The sequence below is a fragment of the Eumetopias jubatus genome, unplaced genomic scaffold, assembly GCF_037043125.1.
Source record: "Eumetopias jubatus isolate StellerSeaLion01/CBP00866 unplaced genomic scaffold, mEumJub1_p1.0 scaffold_2, whole genome shotgun sequence".
NCBI lineage: Eukaryota > Metazoa > Chordata > Mammalia > Carnivora > Otariidae > Eumetopias > Eumetopias jubatus.
In genome coordinates this window covers 59,228,380-59,248,082 of record NW_028274808.1, presented here as the reverse complement: position 1 = coordinate 59,248,082, position 19,703 = coordinate 59,228,380, and the positions used below count along the sequence as shown (strand labels likewise).

General features: G+C 35.6%; 1 protein-coding gene across 1 annotated transcript in view; it reads right to left on the bottom strand.

Moving 5' to 3' along the window:
* Positions 1 to 19,703, bottom strand: part of NEK1 (NIMA related kinase 1) — a 216,482-nt gene that overhangs the window by 113,346 nt on the left and 83,433 nt on the right. Inside the window, exon 18 of the mRNA XM_088021009.1 lies at positions 8,950 to 9,052. Coding sequence (XP_087877135.1) covers positions 8,950 to 9,052 — 103 coding nt within the window. The remainder of the gene's footprint in view (positions 1 to 8,949; positions 9,053 to 19,703) is intronic.

Genomic DNA, 19,703 nt, shown 5'->3' with positions numbered 1-19,703 from the left:
AGAAATTATGATAAAAGTGCTTGAAAAGTATCATGAACAGTGGTGAAAAAAGGTTAAAATAGGAAGTATTAGCAAAGGAATAAAAGATAAAGAAAACCAAATGGAAACACAAGAAATGAAACATACAACTGCCAAAACAAAAAACACACACTTGATGGGACAAACAAGCAGAATGACAATGCAAGGGGCAAGAGTAAGAAAACCTAAAATCAGGATAGAAATTATCCAATCTGAGTAACAGAAAAGAAACTGGAAAAAATGAACAGAGCTTCACCAACTGGTGGAACAAGAACAAAGATCTAACATTCATGTCATCAGAGACCCAGAGAAGAAGAGAAAGAATACAGTGCTAAAAAAAAACAAAAAACAAAAACAATACCTGAAGAAGCAATGGTTGAAAAATGGCGTAAGGCATAAATCTACAAGTTCAAGAAACTTAGCAAACTACCAACAGAATAAACCTAAAGAAATCCATGCCAAAGACAACTTACAGTGCTGAAACTAAAGACAAGCAAAAAAAAATCTTAAAGCATCCAGAGAAAAATAAGACATTACTTACAGGAGAAAAATAATTTGAGTGGGTGAGGATTTCTCCTTAAAAACTACATAGGACAGAGGCGCCTGGGTGGCTCAGTCATTAAGCATCTGCCTTTGGCTCAGGTCATGATCCCAGGGTCGGGACTGAGCCCCACATCGGGCTCCCTGCTCCATGGGAAGCCTGCTTCTCCCTCTCCCACTCCCCCTGCTTGTGTTCCCTCTCTCGCTGTGTGTCTCTGTCAAATAAATAAATAAAATTAAAAAAAAAAAAACTACATAGGACAGAGAGAAGTGAAGTAACAAGTTTTCAATGTTAAAAGAAATGAACCGTCAACCCAAAATACTATATCAGAAATAAGAGGATTTATAGCTAGCAGGCCTGATCCAAAAGAACTGCTAAAGGAATTTCTATAAACAGAAATGACTTAAGAAAACCTGGAACATTAGGAATGAAGAAAAAGCAAGGGCAAGAACGCCCTTAAGTAAACAGATGAAAGTGTGGGCTCTAAAGTCAGACAACAGAAACTTATTTTTTAAAAAGATTTTGTTTATTTATTTTAGGGATAGGGAGAGAAAGAGAGAGCGAGCACATGAGCAGGGGCAGAGGGAGAAGGGGCAGAGGGAGAAGGAGACTCCCCACTGAACAGGGAGCCCAACACAGGGCTCAGTCTCAGGACCCTAAGATCACGACCTAAGCCAAAGGCAGATGCCCAACTGAGCCACCCAGGCGCCCCTAGACTACAGAAATTTAGATACTTATTCTATCATTTAGCAGCTATAAAGCTTGATCTAGTTAATTTCTTTATGCCTCAGTAGGATATAAAATAAGAATGTAACAGAATCTACCTCAGAGAACTGTTGTGAGATTAGAATTAATATAAGAACTTAGAATGACAACTAACATATAGCAAGTACCCAATAAACGAGATGTTAACAATTAGTAATATAACTATCAAATAGGACGGAATGGGAGAAATTACTTTTGAATAGAGGAAGTTCTATTCTTCTCTGAGACTAGAGAAAACAAAAATTGGTACAATTATAAATCTGTAAGTTTAGGGGCAGAAAATGTGAGGAAATGTGAGTCTTGTAAGCCCAATTTTCTCTGTGAAATAATGATGAAATCATGATTATCTTCATAGAAAGATAAAGGGCGAAATTATTGAAGAAAATTTCCACGGTGGACAATAAGAGAGGCTACTGACCATGAAGACATAAAAGGACTGCTAGCAGGACTGACAGCTTGGCTGAAGCCAGAGACCAAAAACTGATCTGACATTAATCATCAAAACTTTAATTTCCTTCAGCAATGTTCAGAAGCTTGAATATAAAAATAGTCACTAGCTAAGTTACACATAATAAGGAGGGATATGCCAATTCAGAAAGAAGGGCTCCCTAGGAAGGACAGGCTAACCAATTATACAGGTATGCATATAAGTTTGTGAACTTAATTTTCACATTACTCCAACAAGTTTAAAGGTATCTCTTTCAGAAACTACACAAATGTCCATCAACTGAGGAATAAACAAATTGTGATACATCCACACAATGGAATATGACTCAATATGGAATAAAAAAGAACAAACTACTGATATACATCAACCTCAAAAAACTATATATTATGGGTGGGGGGATGGGTTAGCCCGGTGATGGGTATTAAGGAGGGCACGTATTGCATGGAGTACTGGGTGCTATACGAAAACAATGAATCATGGAACACTTCATCAAAAACTAATGATGTACTGTATGGTGACTAACATAACGTAATAAAATAAAATTTAAAAAAAACTACATATTATATAATTGATAGATTAATATAAAATCTTTACTTTTTAAAAATTTTTAATTATATAAATAATCTCTACACCCAACATGGGACTCAAACTCATGATCCCCAGATCAAGAGTCACATGCTCTTCTGACTGAGCCAGGGAGGTGCCCCCTACATAAGGTTTTTAAATAGACAAAACTGGGGCACCTGGGTGGCTGAGTAGGTTGAACGTCTGCCTTCAGCTCAGGTCATGATCTCCAGGTCCTGGGACTGAGCCCTGCGATGGGATTCCTGTTCAGCCGTGAGTCTGCTTCTCTCTCTCTCTCTCTCTCTCTCTCTCTCTCTCCTTCTGCCCCTCCCCACTGCTCATTCTCTCTCAAATAAATAAAAACCTTAAATAAATAAATAAATAAAAATAAAAAGACAAAACTATAGTGACAGGAAGCACATCAGTGGTTTCCTATAGTTGGTGGCAGATTGATTCCAAAGGGACACCAAAAAACCATCCCCCCAGTTTTATTGAGAAATAATTATCACATAACACTGTACTAATTCAAGGCATACAACATAATGACTTGATATATGTATATATGAAAAAATAATTATCACAAGAAGTTTGGTTAGCATGAGTCATCCTATATAGATACAAGTTTTTTCTTTTTTTTTTTTTAAAGATTATTTATTTATTTATTTGACAGAGAGAGAGAGCGCGTGCACACGCACAAGCAGGGGGAGTGGCAGGCGGAGACAGAGGGAGAAGCAGGCTCCCCACAGAGCAGGGGGAGCCCGATGCGGGACTCGATCCAGGACCCCGGGATCATGACCTAAGCCGAAGGCAGTCACTTAACCAACTGAGCCACCCAGGCGCCCACAAATTTTGTTTTTCTTATTGTGAGATGAGAAAACTTAAGTGATTATGGGATAGTGCTATACCATGATTGTGCAGTGGTTACATGACTATTTTGTCCATACTTATTGTGATATTACACTTAAGAATAGTGACTTTCATTGTATTTAAATTGCATCCACTAATAAAACCAATTTTTTAAAAAAAGTTCTTGTTTGAAGACCTGGGTAGAATGTTGTCCTATCAAGCATGTTGATAAAGACAGCACTTAAAAGGAGCTCCTTCACCTAGCTTAGTCTACTGTCCCCAGATGTAGTCTCTAAAATTACAGGCAAAGGGAGTGTGATAAGCAGAATTTTAAAAGCTCCAAGGTTTCTTGTTAGCCTTACTGCTCCACCAGGCTTACAAATGCTATATAATCCTCAGCACTTTATATATGATGGATTTTATCTACACAATTAGGTGATGTTAAATGGGATGACTGACATTAAAATAGAGACATTATCCAGTGGGCCTGACCAATCACATGAGCCATTTAATTATTTGTTCACATATTTATTCATCGATAGGAGGTATTTGTGAGTTATTTCTTTTTAAACTGAAGTATAGTTGACATACAAAATTATATTAGTTTCAGGTGTACAACTAAGTGATTCAGCATCTATTTCCATTACAAAATGATCCTACAGTAACTCTAGTTACCATCTGTCACTATACATACTTACTACAACATAACTGACTATAAATCCTATGCTATACTTTATAGCCCCATCACTTATTTATTTTATAACTGGAAGTTTGTACCACTTAATCCCCTTCACCTATTTTGTTCATCCTCTCACTCTTTGCCCCTCTGGCAGCCACCAATTTGTTCTCTTTATTTATGAGTTTATTTCTACTTTGTTTTTTAGATTCCATATTTAAATGAAGTCATACAGTTTATTGTCTTTCCCTAACTTATTTCACTTAGCATAACATCTTCTAGGTCTATCCATGTTGTCACATGTTAAGATTTCATTCTTTTACATGGCTGAGTAGTATTCCTATGTGTGTGCATGTATGTGTGCATGCACATGTGTGTGTGTCTGTGTACACATACACATACAGTATCTTCTTTATTCATTCATCTATCAATGGACACTTAGGTTGCTTCCGTATCTTGGCTATTGTAAATAATGCTGCAATAAAGACAGGGGTGCATATATCTTTTCGAATTAGTATCTTTGTTTATTTTGAGTAAATAAACAGAAATGGAATTGCTGAGTCAGTCAGTATTTCTATTTTTATTTTTGAGGAACTTTCATACTATTTTCCACAGTGGCTGCACCAATTTACATTACTGCTCAGAGCACAAGGGGTCTCTTTCCTCCATGTCCTCACCAACACTCACTATTTCTTATTTTGATACTAGCCATTTTGACAGGTGTGAAGTCATATCACATGAGCTCTTTAAAATCAGAGTTTTCTCCAGCTGGGTGTAGAAGTGGCAATCAGGACTTTGAAGCATGGGAGGGGTTTGATGCACAAGAAGTTATCTGTTGCTGAGATGAAGGGGGCCACATGGCAAAGACCTGACCTGGGCCCCTGGTCAAAAGCTAGTCAGACAATGAAGAACTCAATCCTTTAACAGCAAGAAAAAGAATTCTATCAACACTCTAAGCAGTGAAGAAGCTCTTGCCCTACTTGAGCCTCAGATAAGGACACAGATGGCTGACACCATGATTTTAGCTTTATGAAACCATGAGCAGAGGATCCAGTTAAAACATGTCAGATTCCTGATGCACAGAAACTGTAATAAATTTGTGTTGCTTTAAGCTACTAAGTTTATGGTAATTTGTTACACAGCAATAGAAAACTAATACAGAGAGGCAAATTTTAAATAGTACCTCTATCTCATTATAAAAAAGTTCTAATTCCAAACTTAAAATCTGTGAGGCCTTCCCCACAGTTAACTTTAGCTCTCACTTCTATTCACTGCCTCACATTACTAGTGTATATATTCTTATTCGATATTAGGATGATAAATTACTCCAGAGACAAACTACATCTGAGTAAGCTTTAATTAAGTAACCTTTAATTAATTAACCTACTACCCCAAAAATGTTTAACAAACTGCCTTGTTTTTAAATTAGCAGATAGACAAAACTTAATATATGATGCAATACCCAAATAGAAAATAGAAAAATAGGAATTCTTCACTCTTACCCACATCTTTCTAAGGTAAAGTTTTATGTATACACTTAGTCATTTAGGGAATGAAGAAATTCTGTATAGTTTAACAAAATGAATCTTGGAAGGTCATATTAAAAAATCAGTCAAAATGTACTGCTGATCTCTAAGCATGTTTTAAGGTTTTATTTTAAGGATAACAAAATAAAAATACTAAATTCTGGGGGCGCCTGGGTGGCTCAGTCATTAAGCGTCAGCCTTCAGCTCAGGTCATGATCCCAGAGTCCTGGGATAGAGCCCTGCATCAGGCTTCCCGCTCCACGGGAAGCCTCCTTCTCCCTCTCCCACTCCCCCTGCTTGTGTTCCCTCTCTCACTGTCTCTCTCTGTCAAATAAATAAATAAAATCTTTAAAAAAAAATACTAAATTCTGTTTGTAAGATGGCAACATGACACTATTGCTTCCCTTCTTGAAAAATCCTAGAAGAAAGTTGTTTTAGGTGAATATATAGCAGCACTCAAAAACAAGCAAAACTCTTGGTAGTCCCAAGTACATAAGGAACCCAGACATAAAGAAAAGTATACAAAATCAGTTTTAAGTGAGAAATTTCACTAGCAAAAGCATGTCAGAAAGAATACTACCACAGAAGGTGTGAGCAACATTAAGCATGCTCTCAGACTTGTTGGAAGCTAAGAACATGAGAAGGTCTAGGAGCAGACAACAGTGGTTGCAGTAAGCGAGTGACCTCCATTGCATTACTCATCTCCACAAGCGAGAAAGCAGTTATTTACCTTCAGATAGTAGTGACCAAAGAAGGCATTGTGGTAAAAGACAGGCTAATCCTCTGAATGACTGGTTATAATGAAGAAGAATGAGAGTCTCCTTAGCCCAGAAAATAAACTGTTGAGGTATTTGCCTGGCAGAATATCAATACACATTCCATCCATTCTCTACTCCCAATGAAAACTGTGCAGGGGACAGGTCAGTAACACTCTCCTATCTCACCAGGAGGCCACTCAAACAAAGGTAATGAGCAATAAAATAGCCACTCCCAAATATGAATACTGTCAAGAACACCAAGGTCTGACGAATGCCAACACTGTGAAATAGAGAACTCAAAAACAGAGGAAACCAATAATAGAACACTAAAAACAAGATTTTGCAATAACTGTAGTATTATCAGAAAAATGAGAATATGATTAAGGACATTTAGGGGAAAACTAATTACAATTCATGGACATGAAAACACAAGTTTCTAAATCAAAAGAAGAAACTCATTAGGTGGGCTGAACTGTAGAGTAGACAACACTTAAGACTATATTAGTAGCTAAAAACCAGGCCTAGGAATATTTCTCAAATATAGCAGTAAGAGAGAAAGGGATAAAAAGGATGAAGAAGAGATAAAAAGGGTGAAACAGAAGTACAGACAAAAGGACATCTGATGAAAGTTCCAATCTATCCATCTAATAGGCATTCTCATAGGAAGAAAAAGGAAAAGAAGCAGTAGTTGAAGCAATGGGGCCAAATTAGTTCTAGACTTAAGGCTGTTCTGGATCTGCCTTAACAGAACTTACAAGCAAACTGAAAGACTCAAAACCATTTCCTAGTAACTTATCTGCAACCCAGAATAAGGCCCAACATACTTAAATTCGAAAAAATCCAAAATTTTTATACAGACACACAATACCTGGCATCCAATCATAAATTACGAGGTATGTGAAGAAGCATGAAAAGACTCCAATGAGGAGAAAAATCAATCAGAAATGACAAAGATAACAGATTAGAGGTCATAAAAAAGCTATTATATTCAAATTCAAGAATGTAGAGAAAAACAAAAATATTATAGAGAAATGGAAAGTATAAAAATGACCCAAATAAACTTTAAGAAATAAAAAATACAAGATGAAAAAATTTTGAGATAAAAAAAATACAATACAATGTCTGCATGGGATTAATTAGACAAAACAGAAAAGATTAATGAACCTGAAGATACAGAAATAAAAGCTATCCAAAATGAAAAACAGAAAAAAGAGTGAAAAAAATGAACAGACCCTCAATGAGCTGTTGAGAGAGCATCACATGGTCTAGTGAATGGGTACGGAGAGTCTCAGAATCAAAGAGAGAGAAGAGAAAAATATTTTTCAATAAATAATAGATGAAATTCTTCCAAACTTGATGAAAATTATAAATCCACAGATCCAAGAAACTCAGTGAATCCCAACAAAATAAACATGAAGAAAACTACACTAAGCTACACTGTAATCAAACTGTTTCCAATGATAAAATGTTAAAAGTCAGTAGAGAAAAAAGATATATTACATATGTAGGAAAAAGATAAAAATGACAGTGAACTTCTTATCAGAAACAGACATGCCAGAAGATAACTAGAGAAACATCTTTAAAGTACTGAAAGAAAAAAATCTCAACCTATAATATTACACTCACCAAAAATATTTTTCAAAGAAGGCAAAATAATTTTTCAGACATACAAATGCTAAGCATATTCACCAACTGACCACTACTACAACTTATCATTCAAGCATGAGGACAAAATAAAGACAATTCCCAACATATCTTGGGAAGTTTCTGTCCAAAAGAATTGCCAGAGAATATTCTCTATCATAAAGAAAAATAAAGTGAGGGCAGAATAGTAGAATGTAATGATGAGGAAAGAAATATATAAATCTTGACAAGTCTAATAATTGTTTTAAAATATTTTAAATTAAAATCTGTAACTAAAATTCCAGATGCTATTAACTTTGGAGATATGGGGCAAGAGAAAACACAGGAGGTTCTCTTCTACTATCTACAGGAAGGATACAAATACAGATTAATTCCAAAATTAGAAAAACAAATTCATGTGTTAAAAATATAAAGGGTAACCATTAAAAAAAATCTACGTATCTTTCAATGACATTATTTCAAAGAAAAATATCCTCAATTGAAATAATTACATTAACTCACAAAGATACTGCTTATGAACTTATAGTAGTTATAAATGTAATCAAAGTACACTACCATATAATTGACCTATTTTCTATGTTAGCAAGATGCTTCATGGTGTGGTGTGCTGGTAGAAAGAATCATCAGTTGTTCTGTGGACAAAAGGTCAAAAGGCATTTGTGCACCTCTACAAGTCAAAACTATTAGGTTTTAACTACTAAAATGATTATCTAAAAACTGTTAATATCTTCTTGGATACATGACTTAATTAAGTTAGCTGGCATTTTGATATATTTATCAAAATGTTTCCCATTTTTCTTTTAAAATTCTTAGCTACTTAAAAGTATTTAAAACAAAAAGGATGTATGAAAAAACAAACCTAGCAATCTAAAAACTCATTTGTTTTAATATAAATAACTAGGTTGCTTTATCTACTTCTCTTTTTAAAGGAAGAATATAGCTATGAACTTACTCTTAATTAACCAAACCATCAATAGAATTTCACCTTGGTATAAAAGATATGGCAGAAGACATATGGTAAAGACATATCACAACTTTATACTCTGTAAAGTTTAGAGTAAGTGTTCGTAAAGATTTAGAATTCATTTATACCTACCTTGTTCCAGACCTTCACTTTGAATATTAATATGTTCAAAATCTCAAAAAAAAAAAAAAATTCATACCATATGTCCTTCAGCTCGAGCTTTATTTTGCCGTGCTTCCCGTTTTCGCTGTAGGAACTCTTCCACTTGTTTAGCTCTTTCCACAGCTAGCTGCCCCTTTTGCCTGAGAAATTTGGACAAATAGCAAAGTCAGAAATTCTGAACATTAAGTATTTCAAAAAGTTAAAAATTAGACTTATTCTAAATGTTTTCTTTGTTGCAGAATATGAAATAAAACCTTCCCCTGTAATGAAAAAATAGCTACATATTTTACTGCTACCTAAATCACATTCTTCACTTAATTAAATAGAAGTAAAATCTATACTACTACTCCAAATCTTATCAAGAAGGTTTCTCTCACATTTATTTAATCTATTCTACTTATAAACCCATAAAATTATTTTGGACTATAATTATAGAAGAATCTCAATAGTTTCCCGGTAGTGAAACCTATCTCAGAACTCTGTACCAAATATATCTAAGAACCTTCTTTAAACAGCATTGAAGTAAAATTAGAGCAGTACAGTAGCAATTTCAAAACTGAAATATGAATTCAAAAATGAATAAAAAGTTTGTGAGTTTTCACAATACAGTAAAAAGCAATGTCTAAATTCCTTGAGTATCACAACTATTAAAAAAGTAAAAAGTAAAATGCACAGGTTATATTTCTCTATCTTTCTCTGACAATTATAAAAGAATGTAAACACGTTGAGCTTAGACTACAAATAAAAACTATAAGGGCGCCTGGCTGGTTCAGTTGGTTAAGCATCGACTCTTGATTTCTGTTCAGGTCATGATCTCAGGGCTGTGAGATTGAGGCCTGAGTTCGGCTCTGCACTGGGCGTGGAGCCTGCTTAAGATTCTCTCTCCCCCTCATCCCCTGCCCCTCCCACCCCTGCTGGCATGTGCTCCCTCTCAAAATTTTTTAAAAATTTTAAAAATTTAAGTTTTAATTTTAAAAACATATATAAACATTTGTTGAACATCTAATATATACTATACCTGTTCTATTGTACCTAATATATATTGTGCCTTTTACATATTATGCCTGCCTGTTATATATTTTGAAAGACACAAAAATAAATAAAATCCAGCCCCAACAATCAGAGAATTCATAGCATAATATCAACTGCAGTTAATTTTGGAGGTGTTAACTCACCTCCAAGTGATTGGCTGTGCTTCCACTCAGATTTTGGCTACTAAGGCACACAAACTTCCTACAGCCTCTCTTTAAGATCATAACTAAATTATGTTCTGAATAATATATGAAGTAATGTCTTTTCTGTCTTCCAATAGGTTTAAACACTTCCTGATTTCAATCATTGGAATTTTCTAAGATTAGATAATCCCAATAACTGGTTAAGAACATTTTATTATGACTGTCAGGTGTATGTAGGTAGCTAACTCTTAATCTAGTTCCACATCACCAAATTCAGAAATGTACTTCATAATCCATGGTAGTTTGAGTAGATTAAGAACAATGAGTAAGAAATTTGTTTATGCCTCTGTAGTGCACCTGTGCTATCCTCTAGCAGTCATACTATGCACCGTATAATTATGAGATTAACATCTAGTCTGGATGCAATACACCTCCCTGCATATATCCAGGCAAGGCTGTATCCTAGTCAGCTATAGTCCCTTTATATAAGGTTGGGCCTGAAGAGGGCCCATAAGCTTTAAGAGGATATGACACTTAGACATGTAATCTGAAGCTGCATGTCTATGGGTAAGGCTCTTTTGGGGGGTCCTGGAAACTTACACCACCACTTACAATTAAATAAAATTGCTGATCTCTATGCTTTGTATCCTGACTGCATCTCTGACGGTTATAAAAGTAAAACATGTTTCATTTCCCATCCTAAGATACTATGTCCAATGTTTGTCAGTCTAAACCTCCAACTGACATATGTTAATACAACAGCTGCAAAGAATTGTTTTAGTAAAACCTGATCATATATATAATGGTTTTGATTTATAGATTTTCATACCATTTAAATATATAAAGTACTCCTGTTCTATTTACTTATAGAATTTATAGGTTTAGCTTCACTGAATAGTCTTTTCCTAAGCTGGTTTAAATAAGCAGGTTTACAAAACTCACTGCTTTCAATCACAAACTTAAAACCTGTAGTGATTTTTGCTTTACATTATTTCTTTTCCCCTCTCATTTATTAAACAAATACTTATCGTCAACTATTTGCCAGTATTATACTATATCTGTCTTTGAAGATGTAAAGATGTATAAAACAGAGTTCCAAAAATGCAAGGTTGATTCAATATACAAAAATGAGAGTAATGAACCTTATTAAAAGAACAGAAGGACAAAATCAGTTTAATTAATTCTATGACCCCTCATAACACTTAAAAACCTATAAATAAACTGTCTTTATTTTTCACATTTGTTTACTACTTCATATACACTAAAATAAGAACCTGAGCCCCGCATCAGGCTCCCTGCTCGGTGGGAAGCCTGCTTCTCCCTCTCCCACTCCCCTGCTTGTGTTCCCTCTCTTGCTGTCTCTATCTCTTGTCAAATAAATAAATAAATAAAATCTTTAAAAAAAGAAAAAAAACATACTTATATTCTTATTCCCAAGACAGTAAAACTGCTAAACTGTTGGCACAAATTGTTCATGCTACCTTCATAGAAATAAACCAGAAATAGTCTATTTATTCAATGGTCATTTTCTTCCTTAAACATTATTAAGAATTCATAGGCACATATTATTTTAGACAAATTAAACACTCTATCTCCTCCATCTTTTGAGTTCCAAAATTATTCCACTTAAAATCAGTAAAACAATAATCTAGATTAATAATAAAGTAATGGTAACATAAACACTATATAAACCACAATTACTATATAAATATATAAACCTAAGAAATTAGGAATTAGCAAAGTAAAATACAGAGACATTAAAATGCGTTAAAAAGAAGTAATTATTCTAAGACAACCCCTTTTTTCATCCTGAAAAGGGGGGTAGGGACGGAGTAAGTTCTTCCCTTTCCTTTTCTTATTACAAAGGCATGAATAAGTGCCAACATCTGGGTAGGTTACTTCATATCCATGGCTCAAATCCTTTACAGGTAAGGGATATTTAAAAGTTTTGAAGGATGATTATGGGTGATTAAGAGGTAAAAACAACACAAAAATAAGTAGCAATCCAGGTAGAAGAAATAATCTGAGAAATAAAAAATGAGTCAATATGGTTTAAGGTAGAAGAGCTGGAGTGGTATAGAGTTAAGGAGATGAGAAAAGAACATAGGGGGTTTACTCATTAAGCTTCCTCCTCTGTTTAAGTGGGATAATGTCAATCTGATGGAATGGAACTGCTGTCAGCTTTACCCAAATTAAATGATGCAATAGAAAGAAAAAGACTTGGAAAAGTAAAAGCACCTATAAAACACAAGTATTAAGAGGCACTCAATAGTTTTATAAAATGGTCTTACATGGCTCAGGCTCTAATATTAAAAAGCTCATTGAATGTAAGTTCATCAGCTGCAAAGTGTACCACTCTGATGGGGGATGCTGCTAAGGGGGAAGGCTATGTAAATGCAGGGACAGAGATAATAGATGGGAAATCTCTGTACCTTCTCTCTAAGTTTTGCTGTAAACCTAAAACTGCTCTAAAAGAAGTATTAAAGAAAAAGCTAATTGAAGAGGTGTGTTAAGACAGATACAAGCAAAGTCAGACTGGCCAGAGTTATTGATAATAAGGGAAGAGGAAAAATAGGTAAAGCCATAAAGAGGGGAGCAGGCAAAGAGGGGTGATCCAAAATACAAGGAAAAGAAAATTTGAAAGAGTTGACCATAAACATCAATTTGCTGATTCAGTTTGAATTAGGGAAAAGAACTGACCAGAAAAGACAATGACATACAAATTACAATAAAACCAGATATTATGACGGTGTGGAGAAAATGTTCTTTAATGCCAATGGCTGCTAAAATGTACAAGACAAAAGAATCTAATATTTAAATGGGAGGAGACCTTAAGTATTAACTAGTCTAACTTCTTGATGAATAAAGCATTCCTCCACTCCCATCTGGATATACCTGACACATGGTCATTCAAACCTCTAGTTTAAGAGCTTCAGTTTGAGGACATTCGTTAAATCCCACGACAGGCCAGCTACTGAACAGCCCTCATATTGGGCTAAAATCGGTTCCTCAACTTCTGAGTCATAATAATTCTACATGGTGGAAATATATATAAGCCTAATTTCTCTTTTACATGAAAAGCCATCCAATTTTTCTAGGCTTGCTCCTTTAAGCATGATTTCTTTAATGGTGGCTAAATTCTCCCAGCTTCTTTAATTTTCCTAATAAATTGTTTTAATCCTCACTAAAGTCAATATGGCACAACAGTCAAATGAGTGAACTGTGGAAACAAACTATCCAATTTCGACTTCTGGTTTTACTAATAAATAGTTATGTGGCCTTCAACAAATTGTTTATGCAGTGCCTCAATTTCTTAATCTGTAAAACAGGGAGAATTTTAATACCTGCCCCCATGGCATTGGTGATAAATAAATGAGTTAATACTATGGTCAATTCCCATTATTCACAGTAGTCATGTTCTGTAAGGTCACCATGAACAGTGAATTAGCCAATACTGAACCACCACCCCTAGGAAAAATACAGGATTATGTTCCTACTAGCCTCTTGTTACAACATCTTCCACAATGCATTGATATGTAACACTGTTTTATATGTGTTTCTATTTAAAGACGCCTTATTTAATGTATATAGCCTGAACTCTCATCTCGGCCAACAACACAGGCAACAATACTCTTTCTCACAGTGGAGCAAAGCTTATTTGACACAAATATTTTCTCCATGAGATACTTCACAGCCTTCCTGCACTTAGGAGCATCAGACAGCACTTCAGTGCTGTTTGAGGGCCATTTTAATCATGAAATCACCAAGATGATGCACAAAAATGCAAAGTTCAGTAATAAATACACCACTAAAACTACAATTGTTTATGAGTGCTGAAACAAGAATGCAAAGCATCACCTTTTCAAACTCAAATTGGAATATGTGCACCAGAAAACTCAAAATTTTTTGCTGCTCTGTACACATCCATGAATGTCCATGAAAGCACTGGGAGTACTGATTGTGGGGTTGTATATAAATTTTAGCAATGAGTCAAATTCATAAACACACACTCCACAAATAATGAGAATTGACTATACATATAAATTACTTCAAACTGGTCTTGGCAGAAAGTGCCCAACTAAATATTAGCTCCTATTTTTATTATCGTTATCATCTTCATAAATCGCTATTCTTACAGGTGCCTAGTTTATCAATATCCTTTTATGTAACCAGTATAGAATATAGTGAAAACTTCATCTCCTCTACTACTTTAATTTCAAATTTTATATTTTTAAAAAACTTCTTTAGCTCCTAAAAAGCTACTGGTACTGGCCAGAGTGTAATAAAATGGGCACTATCATATATTGTTAGATTGAACATAAACTGGTACAGTTTTTCCAAACAGAAATTTATATTTAGTTAATATTTAGTTATATTTAGCTAATAATATTTAGTTAATATTTAGTTAATACATAGTTAAATAAATTTAATAAATATATTAATATTTCTTTCTAGAATCTTCACCAAGAACATAACTGACCAACTTCTGTAATCCAATAATTGTCCTTCTAAGATTTTATTATACAGAAATGAGGAGCAAAAAATAAAATTTAGTAAAAAAAATTCCAAAAACATTAAAAATTACAAACAATGGATTACAGTAGGAGATGTGTTACATAAATTATGGTAATTCAGACCCTGGAATCTTACAAGACATCAAAATCCCCTTGAAAACAATTTTAGCATGGGAAATGTTATGGTAAAAATGTTAAATAAAAATTGATAAAAAAAAAAAACCCAAGCAGAAACAAATTTGTATGTACAATTTGGTCTCCACTAACTAAACAAAAAAATGCAAATAAAATAGACCCAAGTCTTCACAGGAACTGCCTCTGTAGAGATGAGCAGTGATTTCCATTCCTGCTTCTAACACCCTTCTTATGCTTCATAATTTTTCTGAAACTAACCTGTATCACTTTGGCAAGCAGAAAAACAAGACAAAAAACCCACTTGTAACTTTCCTTTGGGGTTTCTTTTTCCATGAGCAAAAGGGAGAGAAAAGAGGTATGAATGTTTGGTTAAGAAACTGTGGAAAGAGACGAGATGCCCTTCAACAGATGAATGGATAAAGAAGATGTGGTCCATATATACAATGGAATATTACTCAGCCATCAGAAAGGATGAATACCCAACTTTTACATCAACATGGATGGGACTGGAGGAGATTATGCTAAGTGAAATAAGTCAAGCAGAGAAAGTCAATTATCATATGGTTTCACTTATTTGTGGAACATAAGGGGTAGCATGGAGGACATTAGGAGAAGGAAGGGAAAAAGGAAGGGAGGGAAATTGGAAGGGGAGACAACCATGAGAGACTATGGACTCCGAGAAACAAACTGAGGGTTTTGGGGTGGGGGGAGGATGGGTTAGCCTGGTGATGGGTATTAAGGCAGGCACGTACTGCATGGAGCACTGGGTGTTATATGAAAACAATGAATCATGGATCACTACATCAAAAAACTAATGATGCATTGTATGGTGACTAATATAACATAATAAAATTAAATTTAAAAAAAAAGAATCCTATGTGAGGGCCCCTGGGTAGCTCAGTCGGTTAAGCATCTTCCTTCTGCTCAGGTCATGATCTTGGGATCCTGGGATGGAGACCCGTGTCGGGCTCCCTGGTCAGCAGGGAGTCTGCTTCTCCCTCTCCCTCTACCCACCTGCCACTCGTGCTCTTTCTCTCTCTCTCTCTCAAATAAATAAAATATTTTTTAAAAAAACCAACTCAAGAATCCTATGTGAGGGGTGCCTGGGTGGCTCAGTTGGTTAAGCATCTGCATTCAGCTCAGGTCATGATCCCAGGGTCCTGGGATGGAGCCTGCTTCTCCCTCTCCCTCTACCATTCCCCCTGCTTGTGTTCTCTCTCAAATAAATAAAATCATAAAGGCAAAAAAAAAGAATCCTATGTGAAAGGGAGATGACAAGGTACTTAGCTTCTAGCATTTTAAAAATAGGAAATAGGTGAACACTCTTGAACTCAGCAAGGGAACTTCAGAATGAGAAGGGAAAAAATAAATAAATGCTTTTGAGTAAAGCAAAACATTGAGGAGCAAAGATAATAGCTTAAGTTTGAGGGAGTTGTAAAAGTTGTTGATCATGACAGTGGAAAAGGATTACAGCATAATGTAAATATGAAACAATGAGTATTATGAAGCATGGAATTCGGAGACTATCATACACACAGCAGTTAAATCTTTTCCTTAACAATGATTACTAGTTATAAAAGATAAGGGTATTTATATTCTTATAACACAATATAATTATAGTAGGTTCAAGGCTTTTCTACTGATTTTCTTTTCATTTACAAGGAGTTTGCAGGAGAGAAGCATATCTTTGATACATGCTTTAAACTTGCTTCTTTTTCCCTAATTTAACCTATTGTGAATAAATACTCCACCAGGATCTGAAATTAAGAGAAATAAACCTGACTGCTCAGTATTAAACTGTAAAATCAAAACGCTAAAAAAGAAAAAAAGAAAGGAGCTGTAAACCTAATGAGACAGAATGGCTTGCTGACAAAGGCAAGGTTTTGTTGAGACCTGATCACACTAATATGTACAAATAAAAAAATAAACTTATGAGGACGATAGTAGTAAATGCAAAGGTAATGGTGAGAGAGATGAAGGGTGCCCAAAAAGCTCCCCCGTAGCTATACAAGCAATGACCAAGGAGGGAATGCTCAACTCACCCTCGAGGCCTCTTCACACAGGCTCATTTCTACTATAGAGAGGCATGTGTCCAGATGTGAGAGCATTTCATAAGACCAACTAATTCAGGCTTAGAACAGCAGTAATGACTAGCCAGTATTCATTCTCTGACCAGTGGTATTCTATCACTAAGTTTTCAATAGTTGTCAATAATATAAAGAAATGGCCACCTTATTTCTACAAATCCAAATTTATTTAATCTAAAGGATAATCAGTATTCTAAGATTATGTCATCCTACTATTTTCACATTAAAATGTCCATTCTTTTGGGGCGCCTATGTGGCTCAGTCGGTTAAGTGAGCCTTTTTTTAAAAGATTTATTTTTTTTATTTGAGACTGACACAGAGAGAGAGTGCATGCAGCGGGGAGGGGCAGAGCGAGAGGGAGAATATGGAGCAGACTCCCCACCAGCGCTGATCCCAACGCAGGGCTCAGTCTCACAACCCTGAGATCATGACCTGAGCCAAAATCAAGAGTCGGACACTTAACCGACTGAGCCACCCAGGTGCCCTTGCCTCCAACTCCTGATCTCAGCTCAGGTCTCGATCTCAGGGGTCATGCGTTCAAGCCCCGTTTGGGGCTCCACGCTGAGTCTGGAGCCTACTTAAAAAGAAAAAAATGTCCATTATTTTATCAAAGGATGGAATTAGGGCTGATAACTTTTTTTTTAATTAACTTACCTGGCAAAATTACAAGTTGGAATTCCTCAAGCAGGTCCTCAATTTTATTTTATAGAGCTAATAAATAACTGTTAACATAAACCAAGGCCAGAATAATGAACAGGCATTAGCCAGGCAAAGTGGGCAAAGGTGAAGGTATGCTAGGCAGAGGGAGCAGCAGATGCAAAGAAACAAGGATGAGAAACAAAAAGTGTCTTTTATCTCTTCACTCCCAGAAGTATAGAAAGCAGGAGCACCAAGAAAAGGAGTACAGAGTCCTCTATGAGACCTTGTAGGCCATTTAGGGGGTATAAGTTGATCCATGGGGCAAGGAAGGGTCATTAGTTCATTTTTTTTAATGTATGCTATTTATAAACCTTTTTCAAGTATATATTTATTCGATCAGATAATTTTTCAGACTCAAAAGTACATCAAATTTATTCCTGTTAAATTTTATCCAATTCGAGTTCACTGTAGCTATGGTCTACTGAGATTATTTTGTTTCCTAATCAATCTTACCACATATTTACTATTTCTTTCCACTTTCTAGAAATATGATGACTGTATCCTTTAAATGTTTTTTTCTATGCCCCCCTTAAAAAGTGAGATTAGTTTAAGGAGGACAATACTCTAAAAATTTTTTATTTGGACGACATGAAACTATTAATTAGCATCCTTTGAATACAAACAATTTATTGCTGTAGGTACTACTAGGTATCTAATTAATTTTTTCACACTGCCTCTAGGCCAACAGAAATGCCTAGCATTTCATTTATTAGTTAGGTCCAAACTGTTTAAGAGTAGTGGTCTGTGCTTTGTCCAAAAGACAATAGTTGTGGGGCGCCTGGGTGGCTCAGTCGTTAAGCCTCTGACTTCGGCTCAGGTCATGATCCCAGGGCCCTGGGATCGAGCCCCGCATCGGGCTCTCCACTCAGCGGGAAGCCTGCTTCTCCCTCTCCCACTCCCCCTGCCTGTGTTCCCTCTCTCGCTATGTCTCTGTCTGTCAAATAAATAAATAAAATCTTAAAAAAAAAAGACATAGTTGTGTTTCCTTCAAAATTATAAAATATCCAAGGCACTATGATGGTACACGTTGCCTCACCATACAGTTTGCAAACTAAAGTTCTAGCCTATAACCCTAACAACAACAACAAAAAGATGTATTTGACATAATCTGTTCTGTGTGAATTTATACTTTGTCAGAGTGATTACTGCTTCCTCCTAAGATATTTGCAGGTATTGCTTTTAATCTTGCCAGGGATCAAGATGAAGAAAACTGGTCTAGTTTACAGAATATGTTTTTTTGAAAATCATATGATATTTGATCTTCAGTTTTCTGCCAATTTTCCTATTTTCCATGTCCTCAGATAAAATCAAAATAAATTCACTGACTGGAAAACAGTATGGAGGTTCCTCAAAAAGTTAAAAATAGAGCTACCATACAATCCAGTAATTGCACTACTGGGTATTAACCCCAAAGAGACAAATGGAGGGATCCAAAGGGATATATGCACCCCGATGTTTATAGCAGCAATGTCCACAATAGCCGAACTATGGAAAGAGCCAAGATGTCCATCAACAGATGAATGGATAAAGAAGATGTGGTATATATATATACAATGGACTATTATGCGGCCATCAAAAGGAATGAAATCTTGCCATTTGCAATGACATGGATGGAACTGGAGGGTATTATGCTGAGCGAAATAAGTCAATCAGAGAAAGACATGTATCATATGATCTCACTGATACAAGGAATTCTTAATCTCAGGACACAAACTGAGGGTTGCTGGAGTGGTGGGGGGTGGGAGGGATGGGGTAGCTGGGTGACAGACATTGGGGGAGTATGTGCTATGGTTGGCACTGTGAATTGTGTAAGACTGCTGAATCACAGACCTGTACCTCTGAAACAAATACTACATTATATGTAAAAAAAAAAAGATAGGAAGGGAAGAATGAAGTGGGGGGAAATCAGAGGGGGAGACGAATCATGAGAGACTATGGACTCTTTGAAACAAACTGAGGGTTCTAGAGGGGAGGGGGTGGGGGGATGCGTTAGCCTGTGATGGGTATTAAAGAGGGCACGTACTGGGTGTTATACGCAAACAATGAATCATGGAACACTACATCAAAAACGAATGATGTAATGTATGGTGACTAACATAACCTAATAAAAAAATAAAAATAAATTCAGTGAGTATATATGAAAGTTCATGCAGTTATTGATACCATGTTAAATGTTTAAAG